General features: G+C 39.5%; 1 protein-coding gene across 4 annotated transcripts; it reads left to right on the top strand.

Moving 5' to 3' along the window:
* The first annotated feature begins 478 nt into the window (after window positions 1-478).
* Window positions 479-26,900, top strand: LOC122641065 (protein NPG1-like). Of its 4 annotated transcripts, XM_043834384.1 has the most exons (7): window positions 479-675; window positions 3,332-3,631; window positions 8,086-8,341; window positions 8,484-8,861; window positions 9,003-9,697; window positions 10,284-10,431; window positions 26,236-26,900. In XM_043834384.1, exons 2-7 carry the CDS (start codon window positions 3,452-3,454, stop codon window positions 26,553-26,555), a joined length of 1,977 nt encoding a protein of 658 aa, XP_043690319.1. In that variant the 5' UTR covers window positions 479-675; window positions 3,332-3,451; the 3' UTR covers window positions 26,556-26,900. The 4 variants fall into 4 exon arrangements, with proteins under 4 accessions (XP_043690319.1, XP_043690317.1, XP_043690316.1 ...); XM_043834382.1 differs by having other exon boundaries at window positions 479-671; window positions 8,484-9,697; XM_043834381.1 differs by having other exon boundaries at window positions 8,484-9,697.
* Window positions 26,901-27,131: the final 231 nt, after the last annotated feature.

Here is a 27,131-nt window from a genome sequence, read left to right as displayed (position 1 = left end):
AATTATAGCAACTGAGAGACATGGATTTAAAGTGAATCATATCGACATGGATTTAAAGTGAATCATATCCGCCGAAGGAAGAAGATCCATGTTACACAAGTCATGAATTGAAAGGAGTATCCATACTAATCCCTATTCGATCGGTTTACATTTCTAAGGATTTGGTTTATTAGCTGCAGGTTTTTTTTTACTTTTTTTTGATGTTGTAACTCTCAATAGATAGAACCTCACACGTGACAGCTTAGACGATACACCCCTTTGACAATCATGAAAAGGTCAAAGTCAGCGAAAGGGACAATGGCATTTTAGTAATATTTTGGTGAGTGGACCATTGCGTATAGACGTGGACGTACGTGAAGAAGGGTGGAGTATTATTTTATTTTTATTTAATTTCTTTATTGTTTTCCAAAAACTTTGGAAGTTGAAATATTCCATTAAATGGCTGTAGAGATAGGATGAGTCTGACGGCGACTGTAACGGTGACCGTCAAGTGTGGAGGAAAATCTGAAACATATGAAGTAAAGACTTAACGGCCGTTTTCATCTCCATTTTGTCGGATCCTGTATTCGGTATTCCTGTTCGTGAGCCCAACCAAACTCGTCGTCTCCCCCCGAGATCCCCTCTTCCTCTTTTTCGATCTTCTGCAACGACAAACTGCGATCTGGGCAAATGTAGGTATTTCTCTGCCTCCCTCTCTTGATCTTCTCGATCTCAAAAATCATTGAAACCTCCACAGATCCAGGTTTTCTCTGTTATCTCTGCATCTCTCTCCTCTCTCTTTGATGGATGAGGTGGGAGGAGAGAGAGACCATTGATTTAGAACTTGCAGGAGCTGAGGCAACCCTAAATCTTTAAATTTTTGATCGATCCATGTGCGAAAGAGCACTACCCAGATGCCCCATTTTGGTTAGCGTGATAAAAGAGTCTCATTTTTTGCTGGGCGATGGACCTTCCAACATTGACTCCTTAGGATGCTATATTCAGATCCCAGAGTCATATAACCAGAGACCCATTTGAGCTTGAATTGTTCTGTCATTCCTATTTGTTTCTAAAAGGATTTGTCTTGGATCGTTTTCCATGTGCGTGTCTTTCTTTTAAATGGAGAAATTTATGAGAAAATGTCGGGGATGGAGAATGTATTCTATGGCAGCTGATCATTTATTCTTGGATGTTGATGATTTTCATGTTATTGTAATCTATGGGAAGATTTGTAGGTATTTCTTAGATATGATTAGAATCTCATCAAGCCAAATTTTATTTTTGTTAATTTGACTACAACATAATTGTGTCTTATTATGCAAACATCTGTTGTGAGCTTGCAAGTGTGTTGGAAGGAGAAGGGGGCGTATGAGTTTTTTGCTGTACTCCCTAACTTTAAGCAACAACCTGAGAGAGACCAAAAAATAGTTATAATATATATAAATAAAAAAGCTTAAAGCACTTAGCTTGGCTGCTTCTTTAGGTGGAAATTTGGGTAGCATGCCCATATATTGTAAACTAGAGTTTCAAAACTTCAAATAAGTGGTTTCTGTATGGCACAACCTGCTTGAACTGATTATCATGCTTGCTACCTTCATAATGTTTTTTTGCGGAACTGGTGGGTAGGGGAAGGGGAAATACCAATAACCAAAGCTCTCAAACATTTGGGACCTTTTAATCTCCCTATATATAGTTTGTTGCTATTCCCATACCACAATATTTTGGGTCTAAAAAGTCAATCAACGTAAGATTTTTATTACCATATCATCATATTGTTCGATGTTGGTGCCTCAATTGAACTCAAGTTACCTATTTTCTCCCTCTTTGTTTAGGTTTTTACAACTCTAATTTTTACCTCATATCACTCTCTCCTAAGTAGGTAAGTTGGTAAACATAAGCATCTCATTTATATTTATAATGGGATCAACAGCCATGGATTCTTTAACGGCCTCAAATTGCTCGATAAAGTAGAAATGAGAAGAAAATTGCAATCACAGAAAATCTAAAAGAGATGGATAAAATAGGAAACGACTTTAACTGACGATCCACCTTGGATCAAAATGTTGACATGAAATGATTAGACTACAAAATGCTATATGGAGGACCTTTTGATCCCAAAATTTTGAGGGGTATGGGAATCTTAAATGCAAATTCATTGGTGGACTCGAAGGTCCCAATAGTACGCAATCTTTAATTTCTAGTGGTTTTTGTTGTTGGCTTAGGCTGCTTTGTGTGACTGAGGAGAGGGATTTCCTTGCTTAGAGATGCAGGATTTGACCTTGTTCTGGTTTTGGTATAGATGCTGGGTAGTAGTAGTTTGTTCTGTTTCTTAGGCCTCTGGCAATGTACCGCTGCTTTTGTTTCCCTTAAGGTTGTTTGGGTGTTGGACTGGCTTGATTTTACTCTATGCTGGCTTTTGTTTTGGCGTATTGACCTGCTGGAATATTATGCCTCAACATTTTTCATATGTATTTGGTCTTATGAATTAATGTATTTCACTGCTTTTTTACCTCTTGCTACAATCTTGGCTGCCAAATGAAGCATTGTTGTTATTTTGATTCTTTATGAGAAATATTTTGCAAGATTTTGTTATATCTTTTGCTATTTCATTAAGGATATTTATGGATAAATTTAAACAATATTTTATTGATTGAGATAATATTCTTTTGGTGGTTCCTTTTTGATGTGGCTGGTGGAACTTCTTGTCAGTTACACTAGGTTCAGATTTTGATGGATGTAAAGTATGCTTTACTTGATTGGTTAGTTCTTTACGAGGTTGATATTTCATCTTGAAACGAGTGTATTGGTTTATTTTATTTATGTGACACATTTTCTTGCTAAATTCAATTTATTTGTCCTTCCAAATCACAAAAATGACCATTTTACCAAATACAACTAGTTTCACGTTGACGAGTCCAATGCTTGATTTGATTTGCCTTCTGATAGATTAACCTTTTTTTCTGGTTCCTGGATAACAATTCCTTTATTTATTTATTTACTTTTAGGCTTCGTTATTTCATTCCATGTACTCAGAATTTTGTTTCCTTAAGTCTTTCTGGGTCATAATGGCCTTTCCTCTAGTAGGAGAGATGTTAGTTATATCCAATTTTGTGACAGTTCAATGCTTCTCACTTGGTGATGCTGGTTTACTTGTTGGGCTGGTGGTGATGGCTGAATGGTCTTGATTCTCCCAATCTTAGGTTATAGTGGTTTCGACTTTTAACGCTATTGTAGAAGTCTGGTTATTCAGCTTTGCCTTCTTGTCTGGTTTTTATGCATGCAGTAGTAGTTACTTCTGATTAGTTTCTTCAGTCTATTAATGAATTATAATTTTTTGTTTGATTTTTATAAGGATGTATTCTTAGTTCCGTGGGAATGCATCCAGCAAGGAATGAAAAAGTTAAGGGGAGTGCTATGATATTGCCATTTCAACCTCACTTATTTAAGTTTTCAAAAAAAATTGCGCTAAAAAATGTTGGAGGTGGAATCAAGAGGATCCAGTGGGCTTGAGGATGACATGTCAGTTCAAGTTCGAGAAGTCCGTGCAAATGGGCTTTCCATGAAAACCTCTGAAGTCGAAGCAAAACTTGATGAGGGGAATATTTTGGAGGCAGAGTCTTCTTTGCGGGAGGGTTTGTCGCTCAATTTTGAGGTTAGTTTGTTAATGATTTCGATCTTTTTTTTCTAATTGTTTTCCTCGTGTTGGTTTCATGGGCTTAGGAATGGGCAGGTTTCTCTTGAGAAAAAATCACTTTCTCCCATGGCCCCTTTTCATATTTTACAAATTTTGTTGTGATTATGCTTTGTTGTTGCTTGAGATCATCAGAATGTTTAGTTCTTTCTTCCTTCTGAGATGGCTTGGACCATCATCTTTTAACATATTACAACTTGGGTTTATGAGGAAACAGTTAACATCTGGAAGGACCAAAAAGCATCTCTTAATATCTGTATTATGTTTTTGCATTACTTTGCTTGGTGGATCATATTCTGTGAAGCTAACAGTAAGCTGGTACAAGGAAGAAGTGCGTTTCATGTAAATAAACTTTCCTAATAACTTCTATGTATGACCTGACAATCAACATGTACATGCTTTATATAGGTATGAAAGGCTGTGTTGCATTCCACAGAGAAACTAGCATGGTACTTAAGATCTTCTAGTGTGAAATTTGTAATTGCATAAGCCAGAGATTAATATACTTGAATGCACAGCTGTTAGTTATACCCTTTAGCACTGTGGGACTAGTTACGAGGACGAGATATTGAGTATGTTGACATGTTGAAGTTCCATTATGTAATTTATCCTCAGGTAAACATGGTCAATTGGCTACAGAATCCACTTGTAACATAAGGTGATGGGAATATCCAAGTTAATAAGAAATCGATTTGTAGGGTGTACTGCTTGTTTAGGATCCTTATGGATATGCGTAACTTAAAATACAGTGAATATTCTTTTTTCATATGCATGTAATGCTGATTATAAAAGATGCTTTGTGCATTAATTGAATGTTTGGTTCACAATATATGTGGTATTTGTTTGTTTTAGAAGAAGATATTGCAATACTCTAAAGATGCAGATGCTTCAAATCAGTTCATCCATTGATTTGAACCCACTGCGAGGATGTGTAGTGTTCATGTCTAGTCAACAAGTCCATTGGATCTGCAAAATATATTCATAGTGCTCTAAACTTTCTCCTCCCCCTGCCCCACACCCCCTCCAAGAAAAGGGTTTTTTACAAATGCCCCCTGAAAATGCCCATTTGTCCAAATGCACCCCTACAACTTTTCTAATTACAAACTCCCCCCTACTTTCAAAACACTGTAACATTTTAGTCCAGTCCGTTAATTTGGGACGTTAGACGTTAGTTTCAGGGAATCTAATGACCAAAATGCCTTTCTGATATAAACCCACCAAAATTAAAGAATAAAATGACCAAATTGCCCTCATCTTCCCCAAATCATTTAGGGTTTGAAACTGAAAATCGATTTGGGGAAGATTTGGGTTTAGCCCCTAGGTTCAAAAAATACAAATTTGGGGAAGATTTGAGTTTAGCCCCCAGGTGGAGTGGGGTGCTGGATTTGTTTCGGATTCCCTGGTTTTCTGGGGTTTTTTTTGGGTTGTCTGAAAATGTGAAGTTTCATCCTTCTACGGGATTGAAACCTGGAATTTGTTTTGGGATCTTTTGCTCTCTCATTTTCTGGGATGTGGATGTGTTGAATTGTTTCTTGTTATAATATCAGAAATTATACAATCAGATTAGAAGAAGAAAACAGAAAAGAAGAAGGAAGAGGAGAAAGGAAGAAGAAGCCACAAATCCCAAAGAGAGGATGGAGCTGCGGTAGAATTTAATATTCTATCGCAGGTCACTTAATGTCTTATATAATAATAAATGCTAAGGACAAAACTGCCCTTACATCATGCGGAAATAATAAAGAACATAAATAAAACACATAAAGGACCTACCTGCCCTTATCTACTCCAACACTCCCCCTCAAGCTGGAGCATATATATCACCCATGCTCAGCTTGTTACGACAAGACCGAAAACTAGGAGCAAACAAGGACTTGGTGAACACATCAGCGATCTGATCAGACGAAGAGACAAACGGTGTCTCAACAAGCTTCTTCAAAAGTACGCTACGAACGAAGTGACAATCCAGCTTTATATGCTTAGTTCTTTCATGAAAAACAGGGTTACTAGCAATATAGATGGCTGCTTGGTTGTCACAAAACATCTTCATAGGGGTTGGAACTGAAAAAGATCTACGGTCACTAGCTGAACCTGCCCAATCTGCATCAGAGTAGGCAACAAGCTCCATATGCTTATTGGGTCGATAAATCAGCCCCTTCCCAGGGGCCCCTTCAAATACCGAAGAATCCGAACGGCTGCATCCTAATGAGACTAACAAGGAGACTGCATAAACTGGCTGAGAACACCAACAACATAAGAAATATCTGGCCTAGTGACTGTCAAAATACAACAATTTCCCAATCAAGCTTCTGTAGGAATGAACATCCTTCAGACCCTCACCATCATCAGAGCCAAACTTGTGATTAGGATCCATAGGAAAATCTACTGGTTTTGCAGCAAGCATACCAGTTTCAGTCAAGAGATCTAACACATACTTCCTTTGAGACAGACTGATTCCCTTTTTACTTTGAATAAATTCAATCCCAGGGAAGTAGTGAAGCTGTCCCAAATCTTTAGTTTGAAAGTGGTGTTGTAAATAATTTTTCACCTCTGTGATTCCACTCTCATCATTCCCTGACACAACAATGTCATCAACATACACAACAAGTACCTTGGAGACGAACAAACACAGAGTGGTCTGAGAAGCACTGAGTGAAACCAAAACCAGTCACAACTGAACTAAACTTCTCAAGCCATGCACGGGGAGACTGTTTCAGTCCATAAATGGCCTTGTGCAGCCTACACACACGACCACTATTCTCCCCCTGAGCAACATAGCCTGGAGGTTGCTCCATATAGACCTCTTCAAGTAGGTCACCATAAAGAAAAGCATTCTTGATATCTAACTGGTACAAGGGCCAATCAAAGTTCACCGCCAGAGAAATAATGAGGCGAATAGAATTCAGTCTAGCCACAGGAGAGAAAGTCTCAAAATAGTTAACACCATAAGTTTGGGTATACCCTTTAGCTACCAGGCGGGCTTTGAGCTGCTCAACAGACCCATCAGAATGATACTTAATAGTGTACATCCAACGACTTGATTAGGTCTTTCCCAGGAGGTAAATTCACCAACTCCCACATATGTCGAGTCAATAAAGCATCCATTTCCACATCCATGGCCTTTTTCCAGGTAGGATTAGTAAGAGCCTCAGTGTGAGTGCGAGGGACAATATAAGAAGACAAAGAAGTAGCAAGACTATGAGGGCAAGACGGAAGATGAGATAAAGAGACAAAATTCTCAATAGGATAGGTAACTAAAGATTTTTGAGTACATGAATATTTACCTTTCCGAGTGGCAATGGGTAAGTCATCAGGATCCGGATCAGCTGGTAAGTCAGGAAGAACGGGTAAGACTGGATCTCCACCAGAGGTTGAGAAAGGTACAGGAAGCGATGCAGAAGGGCTAGTCTGATCTGTATGGAGCTGCCCAAAGGGCCTCTTGCGCCGGTACACCTATAGTGGAGTAGTCATAGGAACAATGGCAGGAATGGGAGGAGGGTTAGACACAGCTAATGGATCACTGGACACGGTGGGCTGAGCAGAAAAATAAGATGTATCTTCGAAGAAGGTGACATCCGCACTCACAAATTGCCTTCTAGTGAGAGGGTCATAACACCTATATCCCTTTTGGGTCCTAGAGTAACCCAGGAAGATACATTTGGTTGACCGAGGGTCCAATTTATCCCCATGGAGATGGAGATTATGAACGAAGCAAACACACCCAAAAACTCTAGGAGGCAAACTAAAACTCGAAACACCGGGAAACAAAATAGAAAAAGGTGATTTGTTTCCAAGAACAGAAGAAGGCATCCGGTTAATCAAAAAACACGCAGTAAGGACTGCAAATAATTGAATCATATAGTAAAATAATGATCTTTTTTTATATTCAATGTGCTTGACTGAAGGTTTGAAGGCTCTAAGGTTTGTTAATTCTTTGACTGGTTCCTTTTTAGATCTTTTTTATAGTTAAATCTCACAATGTGCTGCTTATAATCTAGTTGGTTCCTCCATGGTTTCATCTAATACTCAGTTTGAAAAAAATAAGAACAATTAAAAAAGGACACTGCAATATCTGATCGACCATAGAATCAAAGAAAGAAAGGAATGGGGACATAGCGAGAGACTCTCGATTCGCTGCTGTATATTTTTAGAAAGACTTCAAACTTTACAGCATGACATGCATCATACTACTTTCCACTTCACCTGAAAATATTGTCAAATTTCTTTGGCAGAAAATTTGTTTCTTGTCCAAGGGCTCTTTGAGTGCCTTGATCTACCTGTTTCTCTGCCTGTTATTGCTAGAGGTTTAGATCCGCCAATTATTTCTGTACAGTATGAAATTATGGTATGGCATATCATTACATCTTATTGTATTTTTATTTGATTTGAATAAATGGTTATTTTTATGCATTCTACAGGAAGCAAGAGCCCTTCTTGGAAGGTTGGAGTATCAAAGGGGCAATTTGGAAAGTGCACTTCGTGTTTTCGATGGAATTGACCTTCAGACTGCTATACAGCGGCTTCAACCTTCTATTACTGAAAAACCATCATCTTCTAGAAGGGGTCGCTCCCGCAGTGAATCAGTGTACACACCTTCTCAGCATGCTGCTAGCCTGGTTCTTGAAGCCATATACTTGAAAGCCAAGTCACTGCAAAAGCTCAGTCGAGCAAATGGTTTGGACTATTCCAATGGCTAGACTACATTTTGAAATGACTTTTCTTTTATTAATTCCCCTTCCCAACACCCCCCTCCCCCAAAAAAAAAAAAAAAAAAAAAAAAAAATTTGTTGAAACTAGTTCTATGCTAACGTTGCAGAGGCTGCTCAGGAATGTGGAAGTGTCCTTGATGCTGTGGAGAGGATTTTCCAAAATGGCATACCTGATGTACTGGTGGACATTAAGTTGCAAGAGACAGTTAGTAAAGCTGTGGAGCTCCTCCCAGAGCTTTGGAAGCAAGCTGATTGTTATCAGGAAGCAATATCTGCTTACAGACGTGCTCTTCTTAGTCAGTGGAACCTTGACAATGAATGTTGTGCAAGAATTCAGAAAGCATTTGCCATGTTTTTGCTGTACAGTGGTGTAGAGGCAGGGCCACCCAGTTTGGCTTTTCAGATAGATGGCTCTTATGTTCCAAGAAACAACCTTGAAGAGGCGATTCTTCTTTTGATGATTCTTTTGAGGAAGTTTTACCTAGGTAAGACCAAATGGGATCCTTCGGTATTGGAGCATTTTACATTTGCTTTGTCTCTATGTGGCCAGACATCTGTATTGGCAACGAATACTGAAGAGCTTTTACCTGGAACATTTCATCGTTGTGACCGCTGGAACACTTTAGCTCTTTGCTACAGTGCATCAGGACAAAACAAAGTCGCCTTGAATCTATTAAGGAAGTCTCTACACAAGCATGAAAGACCAGATGACCCCCGGGCACTGCTATTGGCTGCCAAGATATGTAGTGAGGACTCTCTTCTTGCTTCCGAGGGAGTAAAGTATGCGCAGAGAGCGATTGCAAATGCTCGAGGGGTAGATGACCATTTAAAGGGTGTGGGTCTTCGCATGTTGGGTCTTTGTTTGGGAAAGCAAGCTAAGATTGCTTCCTCAGACCTTGAGAGGTCTCACCTTCAGTCTGAAGCTTTGAAATCATTAGATGGGGCAATGGCTTTGGAACGTGAAAACCCAGATTTGATTTTTGAGTTGGGGGTTCAATATGCGGAGCACCGGAACTCAAATGCAGCCTTACAATGTGCAAAACGGTTTATAGATGCAACAGGGGGTTCCATATTAAAAGGTTGGAGATTGCTTGCTCTGGTTTTGTCTGCCCAACAACGGTATTCAGAGGCTGAAATCGTTACGGATGCCGCTTTGGATGAGACCTCAAAGTGGGAGCAAGGACCATTGCTCAGATTAAAGGCTAAATTGAAGCTCTCTCAATCATTGCCCATGGATGCAGTGGAAACTTATCGTTTTCTTCTTGCACTGGTCCAAGCCCAAAAAAAGTATTTTGGGCCTCTCAGGAGTAGTAGCTCTCAGGTTGGATTCCACTTTTCCACTACATTAATTTTGTTTGTTGTTTTAGAATGCATAACATACTTATGTGAAATATGGAATTGTTATCCAACTCAATGATGAGACTGTTGAATAGATAACTATCTTGTAGTGTAGCTAGATCACAGTGAGCTCATTAAGCCATTAACATATTTTTTTAATCAATGTTCTAGTTTGATGGCTGGAAATTTTGATGATCCAAGCCATAATATTCAGGAGTCCACAATCAAATGGTATTTCTTATCCCCGTTCTTCTTTGGCACATGAAACAATAGATTGTTTGTCTACCTTCAGTTACCAGATGGACACCTTAGATTTCCTCATTTTGGTTTTGCTCCTGAGCTCAATGATGAGTCAATTATGCTCCTATTGCACATGGGCAGACTTCTCTCTCTCATGTTTCAGATTTTTTTTCTACATTCACTGATTTCTGATTTTATTTTAAATTTAAGAAAGAAGTGAAACACAATGATAAGTCAACTTTGACAAATTTAACAACAATGTGCGTGAACATGCGATGAGTTGTTCTTAATGCTTCTTAATTCATTGTGGCTTTTTGTTGTTACATTAGATTGAGGATGACAAGGTCAATGAGTATGAGGTCTGGCAAGGTCTTGCAAATTTGTACTCCAGCCTGTCACATTGGAGGGATGCTGAGATATGTTTGGAGAAAGCTAGAGCACTGAAGCAATATTCTGCTGCAACACTGCACACAGAAGGTAAGATTATAAGAACTAAAATCTTCATCTATTAAAACCAGTTCATGAAAATTTCCATACAGAAATAAGTAAAGATAATGACAGAAGGAAGCTTATGTCTCTCAAAGGTTCTTTTTGCGCGCTTTGGTTGTAACTAACCGGGATGAAACATAAATTAAACCATTCTATATTAAAGTGTCTGACCTGTGAGCCTGTGATGAAGTGTGTCATAGAAACTGCATGACTATGAAAAGTGGAATATCCTTCCCTAAAGCTAGAATTTTCCTCATTTTTCTCCTTGCTAGAATGTATAGGAATGGAACGAAGATAACCATGTCTATGATAAAACAATGTTACTGAATACCTTAGCAATATGGAAACCTGCTGTAAAGGATCACTCATACTGTCACACATGTAACCTGCGAAGAGCTATCAACCATTTTCTACTATTTCTATCCTATGTATGATGGATGTGCTCTTTTAGATGGTCCTGGTTTTGGGATGCTTAGCAGATGGGTCACAGCCTAAGAAGGTGCACTGTTTGCCAACTAGTGATGGATATTTGCTTAATTTATGACTCTTAGATTTCCATGTTTGTAGCATTCCATGAGACACTTTTTTCATTATTATGCCATCATTTTATCGAAGTTGGTTGACTTTCCTGAGTATAAAACCAAATCTTGGTCTAAAATTTCCCACAATACCCAAAGTCAGGTTTAGCTAGTTGGTTTCAGGTTGTACCCAACCATAAGTGGCATCTTTTGTTTGGGTTCCACCATGGGCAGTGGATGTAGTTTCTACTTAAATCCCACAGGTGGAAGAATTGGGTCTGCGTCCTTGGTGTGCGAGTGCTGAAATCCAATAACTAGGGATCTTTGAAGACATTTCTGTTCATTATTATCACCATGCAGGCTGAACATTCTTCTGGTCAGTGGGATTCTACTACAAAAGATACTTTCCAATTACTATGCAAGACATGGTGATGCAAAATTATCACCAAACTGGGCTTCTTTTATTAGGAATAAGTCTAGGGTTGGGATATATATATGTTGGGCCTTTGATCCCAAGGGTTTTCTATGTAATAGGCCACTTTAATGAGCCTAAACTAGGGGTATATAGGTTGCATACGGGATTAGCCCAATACTTAGTTTATTTTTATGTTTTTTAATTGAACCGGTTCAAATTGGTTGCATCTAATTGGTTCAATTTAAGTGATCATGTGACTTGGTTAAGTGGTCATGTGATGTAAGTTGGGCTGGATTAGGACTCTATAAGTCCAGCCATGTTTTGAGTCTATTTCCTTTAGTATTCTAGTTTCCTAGTCAGTTTGAGTTACCTAATAGGTTAGGAATAGGGTTAGGCCTTTCCTTTTTGGTGTCTAAGTCTATTTTTGATTCTTCTATATAAGTTTGTGAGGGAGGCCAGCATTATACACGAATTTGATTAATTAAAAAGCTTTTGTTTTGCTGCCATTGCTGCTGCCCTGCTCTGTTGAGTGTTGTTCCTTGAGTGTGCATCCTTGTGGTTCTATCAAGGTGGAAAGGGATTGGTGGAATCCGGTTGACTCCTTACACCGTGACGGCTGCGAGGATCTTCTTCAATTCGAAGGTGGTTCTATCCTTCACATCTGTCCAAGCTGCTACCAGTGGAATCTCCAGTAAGTTTGACACCCAATTTCTTCTTCTAACCCTCTAATCCTTTCCCCCAATCGATCCCCTTTATTTTTTGTTTGAATCCCATAAACCTTAATTCCATTAAACCCTAGATCTTGCTGCCCAGCCATATTTAACCATTAAAATTACTTCAAATTCAACCCACAGCCTCTCCTTAACACTCCCTACACTCGACCCAAGCTGCTGCCCCTATTTGTCTTACAAAATCCTAAATTTGACCTAATTTCTAAAACCCAAAACCCAAAACCCTAACCCCAATTTCTGGAATTTTGAATTCTCATCTAAACCTAACCAAACCTAGCTTTCTAACTCCCCAAAACCTGCCTAGTTTAATCCTATAAACTATATTCCCATTATCCTACCCTAACCCTAGGAATTGACCTAAATCCTAGTGCTGTCCATTCGAACCAGCAGCCCCTTTTGTTATTTGATCTTGTTGTTTGGCTCCTAGTAGGTCTCCTACCTATCTAGGACTACATTACATGGACAATCCATTTTGAAAAGTGCTTTAGTGAATAATAATAATAATAATAGTAAGAGTAAGTTACACGTAACTCCCCCGTAGTTTGGTCCAATTACAAGCAACCCCCCGTTGTTTGAACAATTACATGGACCTCCCCTTGACTATGGTGGGGCTTACAAATAACCCCAGTTCGTTAAGTTGAAACCGTTAGTTGAAGCAAAAAATTCATAAACGGCCATATTACCCTTCATTAGTGTAGTTTTACCCTTTTACCCTTACATTACAAAACCTAAACCCATCTCCTCAAAGTTCCTTCGTTCCAACCTCATCTTCCTCCATCTCAACTCTTTCTTCTCCAGCAACTTGCATATACATCTTCCTGTCATCTCCAGCGATCTGCGAGGAACTCCACTCTCCAATCCGACGATCTTCTAGGTGTGAAATTGACCGCGACCTTTATTTATTATGTTCTGATGACCAACTCCGACGAGTTGGTCATCAGCCCATAATAAACATCACGCGTTGACTTCCACCGAGCACTAATAATGTAGGACAGGAATGAAGATTCAACCAGTCCCAAACAGGATCTGAAATCAGGGAAAAAGGTTCAGCTCGATGGGGTTAAGGTTGGGTTGGATTGGGGGATTAATGGGTAGGCTTAGGGTAAAGGTAAGGTGAGGCAATAGGTCTGGAATAACAGGGAAGTCAAGTGATTAGGCAAACAAATCTGGAGCAGGCCTTTCTTCTCTGTCGATTTGAGTAACAGGGTAGAAAACAGGGTTTTAATGGGTTTTGGGAAAAATTCTGTAGCTGACAATCTGCTGGGTAGAATGGGATGAAACAAGGATTGAGTGGAGGTCTTAGAGGGGGAAAAGTTTGCTGAAAAGATGGGAGGAAGGTGATGGTGAGATTAAGCAGGAAAGAGGGGGAATGGAACTAGAAGGTAGTCCAAAAATAGAAACTAACCAAGGAATTGCAGAGCAGGCAGCAACAGTGAATCTCGGCTGGAGTGGGGATGTCTTCTAATGGCTGGAGTGCTTGAAAAGAATGTGAACAAGCACTGAAGAATAACTTCCTGGGCTTCCCACCGCAAGGAGTCAGCTTGGATCACACACCAGCTCCATCACCAAGGATCGAATACCATGGAAATACTTCAGTAGAAGCAGTAGCTTAATAGCAATATTGAATAGCAAAATCATGGGCTGCAAGGATCAAAATTAGAAGGTCCCAAAATAGAAACTTCCAACCTTGACCCCTTGGGTTACAAGACACTCAATTTCTAAAACTGATGTGAACTCCTAAGTCTTGACACTTACTAAATATGAAAATAGAAACTAACTTCTAACTTAGCCCACATGGCTGACCATAACTTAAACTAGCCCAATTGAACCAACCGATTCATTGGATTACTCCAAGACTCAAAATAAAAACATAACAACCCAATAGAACAACACTGTTCACGTGAAGAGTGTTACACCAACAGTAGTTGAGACTCAAAATAATCTTCTTCTTTTTCTTCCTTGAGTACATCCTTGGTTTTGCATCACCTAAATGATGAAAATTTGGATCCAGATTCATGGAGTACCGCCAGCTTACCGAACAGGGAGGATCGGATCCATGCTAGCGGCTAGAGCTGGTAAACAGATTTAGTGCTTTGTCTGCAATGAGCAGCAATTTGTTATTTTGAAGGTAACTAAATGCTTCTCTCTCTTTTTCAAGTATGTGTTTACAATGGATAAATCATAAGCCACAGAAAAATCTAAAATTGAAGTGCGGCAAGTGCCCTCCTCATTCCTCTCCAAAACTATATCACAGTTGAGATTTAGGTAATAGATGTAAGGTAAGAAAGAAGAAGAAGATAGAAGAAGAAGAAGAAGAAGAAGATGAAGAAATGGAGAGGAAGAGAATTCGGTGGAAAAGTTGTGTGTAAGAGAGAATGTCTCTCACACACCTATATTACTTCACTATGAGAATAGAACAAATTACATACTCCTCCCTAGGGAGGTAAAAGGGAAAACAAGAGAATTACAACATAAGGCAACTAGTAAACTAACTAGTCCCTAAAATACCCTTACAACATATAAACTCTAACACTCCCCCTCAAGCTGGAGAATAAATATCATGCATTCCCAGCTTGCATAATAGGGTACCAAACTGGAGAGAAGAAAGCCCTTTGGTAAAAATGTCCGCCAATTGATCACCTGTCTTCACAAAAGTAGTGCAAATACAGCCGGAGTCTATTTCCTCCTTGATGAAATGCCGGTCAACTTCGATGTGCTTAGTTCTATCGTGTTGTACCGGATTGTGAGTAATGCTTATAGCTGCCTTCTTGTCCACAATAGAGCCGCATAGGATGATTTGCGAGAAACCCTAACTCTTGAACTAATCGCTTGACCATATAAGTTCACAAACTCCATGTGCCATTGCCCTAAATTCCGCTCCTGCTTGGATCTAGCTACAACAGTTGTTTCTTGCTTCTCCATGTAACCAAATTACCACCAACAAATGTGCAATAACTAGAAATAGATCTTCTGCTCGAGATGGATCCAGCCATCAAGATCTCAGAAAGCCCTCTATCCTCAGGTGATCATGCCTGGCATACAATAATCCATTCCCTGGGGAGGACTTCAAGTATCTAAGTATATGGTATACAACATCCAAGTGCCCACTCTTGGGGGCATGCATAAACTGACTCACAACTCCCATTGCATAAGAAATATCTGGGCGAGTCATAGATAGGTAGATGAGTTTCCCCATTAATCTCTGGTACTTCCCTGCATCAAGAAGAGGGGGACCACAATCTTCTCCTAGTTTGTGATTTTGCTCAATAGGAGAGCTTGCTGGTTTGCAGCCCAACATCCCTGTCTCTTTTAACAAGTCAAGAACAAACTTCCTTTGACATATGTTGATGCCTTTCTTGGACCGTGACACTTCAATTCCCAAAAAATACCTTAAGGGACCCAAATCTTTAATCTCAAACTGTTGAGCCAAGTAGGGCTTCAGTCTAGCTAACTCAACACTGTCATTACCAGTTACAATAATGTCATCAACATAGACTATAAGGGCTGTAATGGTACCATTACCACGTCGAGTAAATAAGGTTTGGTCAGCTTGACTTTGAGAGTATCCATCCTTCAGAATAGCCTGCCTGAACCTCTCAAACCATACTTTTGGAGATTATTTGAGACCATATAAAGCCTTCTTGAGGAGACATACCTTGCCTTTAGCTGAAGGGAACTTGAAGCCAGAAGGAGGCTGCATGTATACTTCCTCCTCTAAGTCACCATGGAGGAACGCATTCTTCACATCCAACTGGAATAGGGGCCAATCCTTATTGGCTGCCAATGGTAAGAGAACCCGAATAGAATTGTGTTTAGCTACAGGAGCAAATGTCTCCTGATAATCAATCCCATACACTTGACTATAACCTTTGGCTACCAATCTTGCTTTGTGCCTCTCAACTGCACCATCAGACCTATACTTGATTGTATAAACCCACCTGCATCCGACTGGGACTCTTCCCCTGGGAAGATCTACTAATTTCCAAGTACCATTCTTCTCAAGAGCCATCATTTCCTCGAGACATGGCTTGCTTCCACTTTGGGTCGACATAGCTTCAGTGAGATTTCCGGGAATGGAATCGAAGAAAGAGCAACAAGAAAGCAAGACTTGTGGGAGAGAGAGCATCATAGGAAACAAACTGGGAAATAGGGTTAGTACAAGCTCTCTTTCCTTTTCTAACAGCAATCGGAAGGTCTAAATCAGAGGGAGGAGGAGGGATATCACCTGAATGAGGTCGGTGGAGCTCAGGATGAGGATCCAAAGAGGGCTCTTGGTAGGTATTTTGTCCTGTATTATGCAAGCCTTCACCTCTTTTGTATGTAATGTGGCAATCTTTCTGATTACCAAAACCATTTTCAACAACAACAGCCCCTTCTGTTTCATTGCTAGCATCATCACCTGAATGAGTATCAGTATCAACAACAGTCCCTTCTATGTGTTTCCCAATATCAAACAGAAACGGAGAAGTAGGCAAAGGTGGATAGAAAGGGATAGAAGTAGCCTCTTCATTTCCACTATTCTCCCCCTGAAGAGGATGATGAGAAGAGGTAAAGAAAGGAATAGATTCAAAGAAGGTAATATCCTTGGAGAGAAATGCCCTTCTGGAAGAAGGATGGTAGCACTTATACCCCTTGGTAAAGGAGGAGTATCTAAGAAAAATACATTTGAGTGCTTTGGGGTCAAGCTTGGTCCGAGCACATTTATTGACATGGACATAGCAGACACACCCAAACACCTTAGGAGGAAGAGAGAAAGCAGAAGTCTGAGGAGACAACAAGTCTATAGGGGATTTGGAGCCAAGAAGTTTAGAGGGCATGCGATTGATTAAAAAGGCAGCAGTAAGAAGGGCTGTAGACCAAAAAGTCTTAGGAACATGCATGCCAAACAGGAGACTCCTAGTAATTTCCAATAGATGGCGATTTTTCCTTTCTGCCACTCCATTCTGTTGAGGGGTGTTAATACATGCAACTTGATGGATAATGCCATGATCAGTAAAAAACTGTTGAAGCCCCCCATACATATACTCCCCCCTTTTATCAGAACGAACAATTTGAATGCGAGTATGAAACTGGGTGCAAATGAGCTGATAAAATTTTTTAAAAGCATCATAAACATCACTTTTTTGTTTCATCAAGTAGGTCCAAGTGGACTTGGAATAGTCGTCAACAAAGGAAACAAAATAACGATAGCCAGACAGAGAAGTAGTGGGAGATGGTCCCTAAACATCAGAGTGCACAATATGGAAAGGAACATCAGATCTATGACCATGATAAGGATAAGGAGAACGACAATGTTTGGCAAATAAACAGGGTTCACACTTAAACACATGGGAAGAAGGAATGGAAGAAAACAGGTGGGGTAATTTTACCCTCATAATACCAAAAGAAGGGTGACCCAAACGCTGATGCCACAACATAACAGAGTCAACATTACTATTGTCATTACGCCCACATACATATGACTGAGCAGTCGTAAGAGATGAAGGACCTGTATCAAGAAGGTAGAGCCCCTTTTCCTCACGGCCTATGCCAATTACTCTCTTTGTCACCAAATCCTGAAACACCTATGGAGGTCGCATAAGTGTATCCTCAGTCAACAAGGTGCATGCTCTAGTTCCCCCTCTTCTGCTGCCTGGTATACCAGGGAGATAACCATGAAGTGTCCAACATCTCTCTCGCGTATGTCCAAACTTCCCACAGTGGTCACAACGGAACCTATCTCTGTCATTTTCTTGGGTTGGACCCTGGCCTCTTCCACCAAGAGCTGACATAATGTAGGAATGAACAAAGAAAAGGAAAAGATACTCAAATCCAATGGGGAGTATATTCTCAACCCTAAAAGAAATTTTCAAACACTGGTAATTGCAGTCCAGGTAGCAAACCAAGCTAATACTTCAACAATATCCAATTCCACCATATGCTTCAAAGTGTAATGGCATCATACAACAACACGAGAGACTCAAACAACACACCTCACCAACACCAAGCAGCTGAAAGTATCACATACCATCTAGGTTGGTAGCCTCCTTCTTCACCAATAGCACCTTCTATCCATTATAAAACAACCCATAATCTTGAAACAATATAATTCAGCAAATAAAACCCATCAAATAGGTTCAATACAGTAGTATATCACAAAACAGTCATTATTTCAACAATTGGCAGCATTATAGAGCATCACAGTTTGGAGTAGCAGAAAAAAAGGGCTAGATATCACCAGCTAAGCCTATATAGGCTTGAAAGTAGACTCCAAGGCGACTCCGCAGGACCTGATTTCATCTCCAACTAACCTTGGATGAAGGAGAAACAAGAAAAACTTCCCAGAACAGGCGGAGTTACTGTAGCAGCAGCATAAAAAGTGAGTTGCAGACCTTGGGGTTTCCTCCTTTGCAACCAATGTTTTGGGGGCTTGAAAGGGGACCCTAGGGCGACTCCAATGGGCCAGGTCCAAGCTTCAACAAACCCAAGATGAGGGAGAACAAGGGCTGTTTCAGAAAAAGGAACAGTAATTTCTCGGGTTACTATTCACAGAGCAGTATTCTGGGTTGTCTTTCATTGATTTGGGCTTCAAACAGCCAAGTCTTCATATGAAGACCTCTCTTACTGCTTCCATAGGCTTCATCAAGAGATATGGCATGATTTCTTCAAAGTTTTCACATATCAGCCTCTTCCTTAGAACCCTTTTGTAACCTAGGGTTCCAAAGAGAGGGAAAGACGGAAGAGAGCTTGTAGCACGACTCTCAAACCAGAAACGGAGGTAGCTCTGATACCAAGTTGAGATTTAGGTAATGGATGTAAGGTAAGAGAGAAGAAGAAGATAGAAGAAGAAGAAGAAGAAGAGAAGAAGAAGATGAAGAAATGGAGAGGAAGAGAATTCGGTGGAAAACTTGTGTGTAAGAGAGAATGTCTCTCACACACCTATATTACTTCACTATGAGAATAGAACAAATTACATACTCCTCCCTAGGGAGGTAAAAGGGAAAAAAAGGGAATTACAACATAAGGCAACTAGTAAACTAACTAGTCCCTAAAATACCCTTACAACATATAGACTCTAACAATCATCCCCTATAGTAATCTTTTCTCCTTGATTAAAACCTTGCACTAATCCATCCATGAGTTCCCAAAATTGTAACTGACTATTGTCATCCAATCCTACTTGGGGTGTGTAAACGCTAATTATATTGACAACCTTTTTCTCCAATACAAGCTTGATGGATATAATGGTATCAGCAAATCTTTTAACATCCACCACATCATTCTTTAAATTGTTATCCCCTGCTATGTCCAGTCCATTTCTATCACTCTTATCCCCCGTTACCAAAGGTTAAAATCATCCAACTCCTTTGCTTTTTTATTCTTCCATCTAGTCTCTTGAATACAAGCTATTATCCGTTAAATATCCTATGCTCCAAGATGCTAATTTAATCCGACGCTTTTAGACTAGCTTCTTTACTTGCACTCGTCCACGGTGCGAAAACCCTCACGCCGCTTATAGGGGACACCCTTGCTCATTATTCACTACACCCAGATCAAAGTGTAGCACGTCACTTATGGGGGGATGCCCTAGCATAAGATCGAAAATATAAGGTTCTAGAATCCATGTAAAAAGGGTTTGGTTAAAGTTTTTTAGTGCCAGGTGTAAAACCTAACACGATGCAAAGAAGAATGGAAATCGCAAACACAATCACATAATGCGCACAAAGATTTATGTGGTTCGGCAAGGTTGCCTACGTCCACGGTGAGATGAGATCTGTTTCACTATCAATGGAGAATAGGGTTACAGTCGCTCGTTCGTCACACCTCTCTCAGATTTGCAATACAGAGAAAGAACTCTCGCTACAGATTTATAGCGAAACCCTATACAGGAAATTTACCGAAATACCCATATAGTTGATGTAGATTTATCACCAAACTGGGCTTCTTTTATTAGGAATAAGTCTAGGGTTGGGTTATATGCATGTTGGGCCTTTGATCCCATGGGTATTCTATGTAATAGGCCACTTTAATGGGCCTAAAATATGGATATATAGGTTGCATACTGGATTAGCCCTATACTTAGTTTATTTTCATGTTTTTAATGTTTTAAATTGAATTGGTCCAAAGCTGGTATGAACCAGTGGTTCAGTTTAAGTGATTTTATTAGTTTTTGTAGAAAACCTAGGACCTGTAACCAGTAACTTGAGAGAAGAGAAAAAAGAGAGAATGAGAGAATAATAACTTAAACCTATACCATTAGACTTCCCTACACCTGCCTATCATTACCATATAAGACAACCCTAACCTAAACCTAACTTTAATGCTAATTTTGACCCATTCGGATGACCTGTTCAAATCAGATCCTGGTTGAACTGGCTCCTAGTAGGTCTCCTACCTATCTAGGACTACATTAATAGTCCTTAAAAAATTTTCTAAAGGAGGCTGCCTCCCCCGAACCCCCTCCGTACCGCGCGATAGTCTGAAAGTGGGTCCAACGAGTGAATCTCGCAGGAGCCTTCGAGGCCGTTCCGCGGCCCCCGGAGGCTCCACACAGCAGTCCATCATCAGAAGTCAAGACACCAAAACCTCAACACCAGCTGCCAACCTGACGCACCAACCCTCCTCCTTTATCCGGGCTTTGGTCCGACACCAAAATACTCTCCGACCTGTCGCACTAACTCATTTTCCAAAAACAATACCATTAAATCCTAAAATTTCAGAAGTATAAAAAAACATGCCCATTAGTAAGATAAGCATATTGCTAGATTAGACCTTATTGATAACCAGCTTGCCCTTGCCTCACACTCTCATGAAAATTTCTTCTTATTATTCCTGTCTCTCTCTCAATGTTATGTGGACGACCTCATACATGATGGCTAAATAGCAATTGTCATAGTGCCCTACGAAGAGGGTGTTGGGGGACAAAGGGCTCGGGTTTCCAATGGTAGCTTGTGTATGGGGATTCTGGGGTCCTTATTGGGTGAGTACATACACCTTGATTCTTCGCTTCTTGCAGAAAAGGAACCTTTTATATGCTAGAAGCTGTTTTAGCTTTTTCCTATTCAAGTATAAGACTCTTGCGAAGGATTAAGAGTTCTCAGTGTTATCTCATTCTCAATTGTCAAGGATCCACTAATATAAAATACAAAGAAGGTGAGATAACCTAGTATTGGTATCATAGGACTGAAGCACAATAATGTAGTCAAATCACCTAAATGGATTTTTCTAGTGGAAATAAGCTTTAGATTGGGTTATGTTTGTGTTGGACCTTTGATCCCATGAGTTTTCATTGTAATGGGTCACTTTAATGGACCTATAATATGGCTATAGACTAGGCGTATGGGATTTGTTCAGTTAGTGTCTTTATTTCTTTGTTATTTCAGTTTCCTAGTCAGTTTAGGTTATCTTATTAGTTAAGGATTGGGTTAGGCCTTTCCTTTTTAGTGTTTAAGTCTGTTTTTGAGTTTTCTATATAACTTTGTAAGGGGGGCCAACATTGTACACGAATTTTGATTAATGAAAAGGCTATTACTACTCTCCTTCTCCATTGGTGAAGAATCTCGTGTTCAATCAAGGTCAAGGTTGGTTGGTGTTAGATCCATCCAAACCACCTTGAGGCATAGTTGTCATGGCGTCGCCATGGCACCGCCATGGCGTCCTGGCGCTGGGAGAGGTGGCATATCGAGCTACGCCATGGTGGGTGTAAATATATCGTTCGATATGTCTTCCATGGCGTCGCCGTGGCGTCGCCATGGACGCCATACCACGATATGTTGGCATATCGGTCGCTATTTGTACATACAAAAGTTAGATTTAATTTTTTTTTTTAAAACCATTTAATAGCTTAGATGCTTTTTTATTAATGTCTATTGGAGGTGTAACTTAAAAGTATACACCTGCAATACACATTATCAATTTATCATAAAGTTTAAAAACAATAAACATATTACCCTAATAATTGGGGGGAAATAGAAATCGCAAAAGGCTAAACAGTTCGAGACTTCGAGGTTGAGAGGAGAGAGTCGAGACGGAGGAAGTGAGGAAGAGTTCGTGAGACGAGATTCCGGCAAGCTTCCTGCAACTCTCGGTAGCAGTTCTTCACTCCTTCGAAGTTGCGAACATCTCCGGCAACCTCCAGGACTCCATTCCGGTAAGTTTTTATTATTTTGTAATTTGTATTTTTGTTTAATTTGGTTCTTCTTCCTCCTCCCAGTCCTCTGCAACTCGATTTTTGAGTTTAGTTCTTCTCCTCCCAGCAGTCCTCTTCTTCTTCTAATCTTAACTTCTTCTTCTTCAGTTCTTCTCCTTCCAGCCTCCAGTAATGATTAGGGATTACAGCCAGTAATAGTAGTATCGTTTTTTTTTTTTTTTTTTTCCTTCTTGTCTTGCACAGCCACACATACGCAGTTACACACAGTGACAGGGAGAGAGTTGAGAGACAGAAGGGGGGGATTTATTTCAGTTAGTACTTAGTAGTCCTCTCGGTTTTTTTTTTTTTTTTTTCTCTTTTCTTCTTCGCAACTGCTTGTACAGTGGGAGATAGTCGAGAGACAGAGGGGGGCCTCTCGGTTTTTTTTTTTCTCTCTTTTTTTTTTCTTCTTCGCAACCTCTTTGTTCAGTCTCTGTGAACAGGGACTCAGGGAGATAGTCGAGACTCGAGAGACAGAGGAGAGCCTCTCGGTTTTTTTCTTTTCTTTTTTTTTCCTTCTTCGCAACTGCTTGTGCAGGGAGATAGTCGAGAGACAGAGGGGGGGGGGAGGGATTTATTCCAGTTACAGCCATAGTACTCTGTTTTTTTTTCTTTTTTCTTCTTCTTGCCTTGCAGTTGCAGGCTTGCTTTCAATTATTTGATAAGTTAATCTATATTTTCAATTTTTCATACTTTCATATACACTAATGGATATTAGTACACTAATGGATATTAGTTACCATTTCATGAATTAAACCATAGTGGCATAGTATATTAGTAGTAGTGTAGTACACTTTCATGTTGATTTTTGATGTTATAGGACATATATTATAGCATACTAAATGACATTAAAAATAGAGAAAATAAAAAATTAAACATGGTCGACATGCTCGCCATGTCGATATATCGACGTGAGAGCCTGCCACCGACTTGGATCGCCGTGACAACTATGCCTTGTGGTGTGAAGCCCGGGTGTTTCTCTTATTGCCATCTTCTTCTTCCTTAATAAGTACTGCTTCTGCAATTTCCTGCGCTTCCTACTCTAAATAGGAATTCATATGCAAGTCTTTTTTGCATGAATTTGAGTTAGGAGAATCCAGCCATTAGAATACTTTTAGATTTTGGGATTCTGTTCTTTACTGTTCTAGAGAGACTTGATTAGAATCTCCATCAGATCTGACTTGCAGTTCTGGTTTTCTTACAGGTTTCCTATTTTGCCCTTGTGTTCTCAAATGTAATATTTATCTAATTGCTGCTTGATTCATTGTTTCTACTGATCTGTTATTGTCAAATTTTATCTCATCTGATCATTCTTGGTTGATCATCAATTTTCATTTTTTATCTGATCTGTGAAATTACTGATATACCCTTGCCCTAATGCTGGTAGGACTGACCCATATCCTCAGATCCAGCCCTTGGATTGAGTTTGAATATTCAGAAAATATTCTACCACTGGTTTAGTGAACTCGATTTGAGTTTTAGTCTAATCTGACCTACTGATTTTGAGTTATGACAATTCTTCTAAATCTGGATTTTATACTCTGAGAAAAGATTCTGTTTTTGGTACTGTTTTGATTATTCAATTTCAGTTCTACATTTCATGGTACAATATCGTGGCTTTCTTGGCCCCAGTACAAATGGAATTGGGGAAGAAATCCAAACACATTTGAGGTTTAGTTTAACAGCCACCTTTCCTGAAATGCCTTGGTTAATAATTTGTCTACTGACTGAAACCATATGGTCAAAGGTGTGTGTGAAGAAGATAGATGTCCTTGAGTACAGTAATTGCTTCCATCTAGATCATTGTCTTGTTCTGGAGTGCTTTAACTGGACCTGCTGCAGTGGTTCACTTAAGTGATAGAAATGCTCAACTACAAACGACCACTTGTTGGTACCATAGCACTTGGTTCTAGCATTCTTTAGATCCATTGAAGTACTGTAAGAAAGGGATGTGAGGTGCTTGCTATCAGACCATATAAGGTGACACAGTATGAGTAGAGATGGGAGTAGATTTAGCCCAACCTCCTAGACAGAAAGTCAGAAGAAATAGTTGTGGCAGAGGAGAACTGAAATTTCTTTTGGGTGTTGGAACGTGAGAGAATGGGGTTTGATATGGATCCCAGATGTATTTCAATGCATGGTATGCTTATCTTGCTAATATTTGTTTTTGAGTCCTTCACAATTCGATAAGGATCGAAGTGGATAGCTTCACTATATTTCCTTGCCCTTGGTTATATACTATGGACTTCTAAACAAGTAGGGGTAAAAGCAGAGAAAACAATGTTGATGCTACTTCTTTTTCTTGTCTTTTCTGTGTCTTCCTCTTGATTATTTTTCCAATTCAATGACTCTTCAGTCAAAGTTGGGTCCAAACTCTCTGTCAGCAGCATCCATGGGTGCCACAGGTGTACTTTTACACAGCAACCTAGATTGTTGCTGGAAGTAGTTATACATGCCAAATGTGGGCTAGAAATGCCCCCCAACTTGTCAATTTGTCAGTAAATTACTCCAGCTTACATAGACCTTTCCAGATTCATTGTATTCTTGAACAGATCAATGAACCTATTTGCAGTGGCTCGTTTTGTACCAGGGAAGCGCATGTAGAAGAGCTTTCCCATATATGCAAATGCTTGCGATTCACTGGGAGTTTCCAACTGTCACAGTTGACGGGGTACTTGCTGTGTCACTGGGAGAGTAGGCTCCTGTGGATTCTGAAATGGTCAATTGAGTAGTGAGGGAAATGGGTGCAGGTGGCATGAGTCTCTCTGTTTCTTCTAAATCTCAGATCATAAAGGTTCTCTCAATTGCATAGGTGCTGCTCAGTTCATCAGTGTCCCACGTCCACTTGCCCCGTGGCCTTATTTTAACTACTTTATATCATCTCTGTCTCTGAAGATTGCAGCAAACAGGGATAAGATGGCATTTTTTATGTGCCTTAGTATGCCATTTGAATGTGTTGGAGTGAAAGCTGAGATAGGCAAACAGTTGTTAGTGGGTGCAGTGATGGAAAGATCCTGCTGGTGTGGGTGAGATACTTCCCAATTTCATCCTTTTTTCTTTGCTAAATGCTAACCCAGGGGTTATGAAAGAATAATGAAGCATCTTGCTTCACTCCTTATTGTGATGCAGAAGATTTTCCTTCATCTATCCGTAGCTCTATTGGAATTTCAGGATTTTTTATTTTTTTGGCGAAAAGCCCTTTGAGATTGAATTGCTCGAAAAGCATCTGGCTGTTTCAAAGAAGGGTAGATGCATGTATCTTCTGCTGTATACTGTAGAATAGGTTTGTTTTGGAAGTAGAACTGCTTATTGATGTTATCTTTGATAAACTTATTTGAATTTCTCAATTTTCTGATTCCATTTCAAATAAGTTTGTTTTCTATTTTTTTTGGAGTGAATTATTTTTTTGTTCTTTCTGATTATCAGAATTTTGTTGACCCTATATTGTCTGAGTTCTGGAGATATTTTCATTCAATGAAACCAAACTTCTAGGGGGGACATGTAGAATAGGAGGGAACCAAGAACATGAATTCGCTATTATCTTCCCTTCTATTTCATGAGGACTATTGTATCTTATGTTTGAGGATTAGTCGGTTGCTTGTTAGTTGACCATGGCCATTGTTTTGTGGACCTTTTATTGGACTATATTTTTGTATTATTTTGTCTGAAAGATCGTGTAAAATCAGTGATGATTGCTGCTGACTGGTTCTTAATAATAACTTTTTTGAACTTCTCTTAAGAAACCCTTTGGTTGAGAGATATGTAATGTAAGAGCCTGAAACCCAATTCTAAAACCACTTTGAAATACACAGATAATAAAAAATTTTGTTGCAAAACAAAGTCGTTTTCTTATTTTGTTACGTAATTTTACTAGGTCATGTATACATAATTGTCACTCTTACTTTATCGTTTGAAATATAATGCCATTTATCTTTCTTATTTTATTCTGTACTTTATTAGGTCTAGTGTATGAAGGACAAGGGCAAATCAAAGAAGCATTGGCTGCTTATAATAATGTTTTTCTACTCGACGAGACTTATGTGCCTCCAAAGGTCCTACTTGGTGCTTTGTTGTGGAAGATGAGCCCCAAGGCATTGCCTGTGGCACGTAGCTTCCTCTCAGATGCATTGAGGCTTGAACCCACCAACCGTATGGCTTGGTATTATTTAGGGATGGTCCACAAGGATGATGGACGTTTAGCGGATGCCTGTGATTGCTTCCAAGCAGCATCTATGCTCGAAGAATCACATCCCCTCGAGAGCTTCAGTTCAATACTGTGAGCTGGTGTTCTATGGAAGCTTCATATTTCAGTCAACTTGAAGCTTCAGTTTCAAACTCAGCCAACTCTGGTGCTGCTTTATCAACCATATTGCTTATTAGGTAAAATTATTGAGATTCAGGTTCATTTGTGATCTTGTAGAGGTTACAGTTTTGCTGCAATCAATACTCTTCACTATCCAACCCTAGATAGACAAAGCATTATAAGATGGATGTATTTATTTATAGAGAGCTTCAGGTTGTTCGGGGTATTCCATGTAATTTCAGTCTTTGCCTTTGTTAGCCAGATGTTGTAAAAAGCATATGGAGGATAAATGCACAATACATATAATTTGCTTTTGTAATTATATTTTTGATACTTTTATTTTTATTTATTTCCTCCCCTCATTATGGCTGAGGCAAATCAGCTGTATATTTATGAATTCTCAGATTAGTTATCTACAGTAGTCAAACTCAAATTCACTTTCAACTTCTAACATTACCCAATTTACCATCCTATTTCAACCTCGCCATGACTGATATCCACTATCTATTGAAAATTATATAACAATAGTTCTTCAAATTTGCAATAATCAAAG

Source organism: Telopea speciosissima, chromosome 9 (genome assembly GCF_018873765.1).
Source record: "Telopea speciosissima isolate NSW1024214 ecotype Mountain lineage chromosome 9, Tspe_v1, whole genome shotgun sequence".
In the NCBI taxonomy this organism is placed as follows: domain Eukaryota; kingdom Viridiplantae; phylum Streptophyta; class Magnoliopsida; order Proteales; family Proteaceae; genus Telopea; species Telopea speciosissima.
Note: the sequence above shows the minus strand (reverse complement) of the source record. Positions and strands in the feature narration are given on the sequence as shown.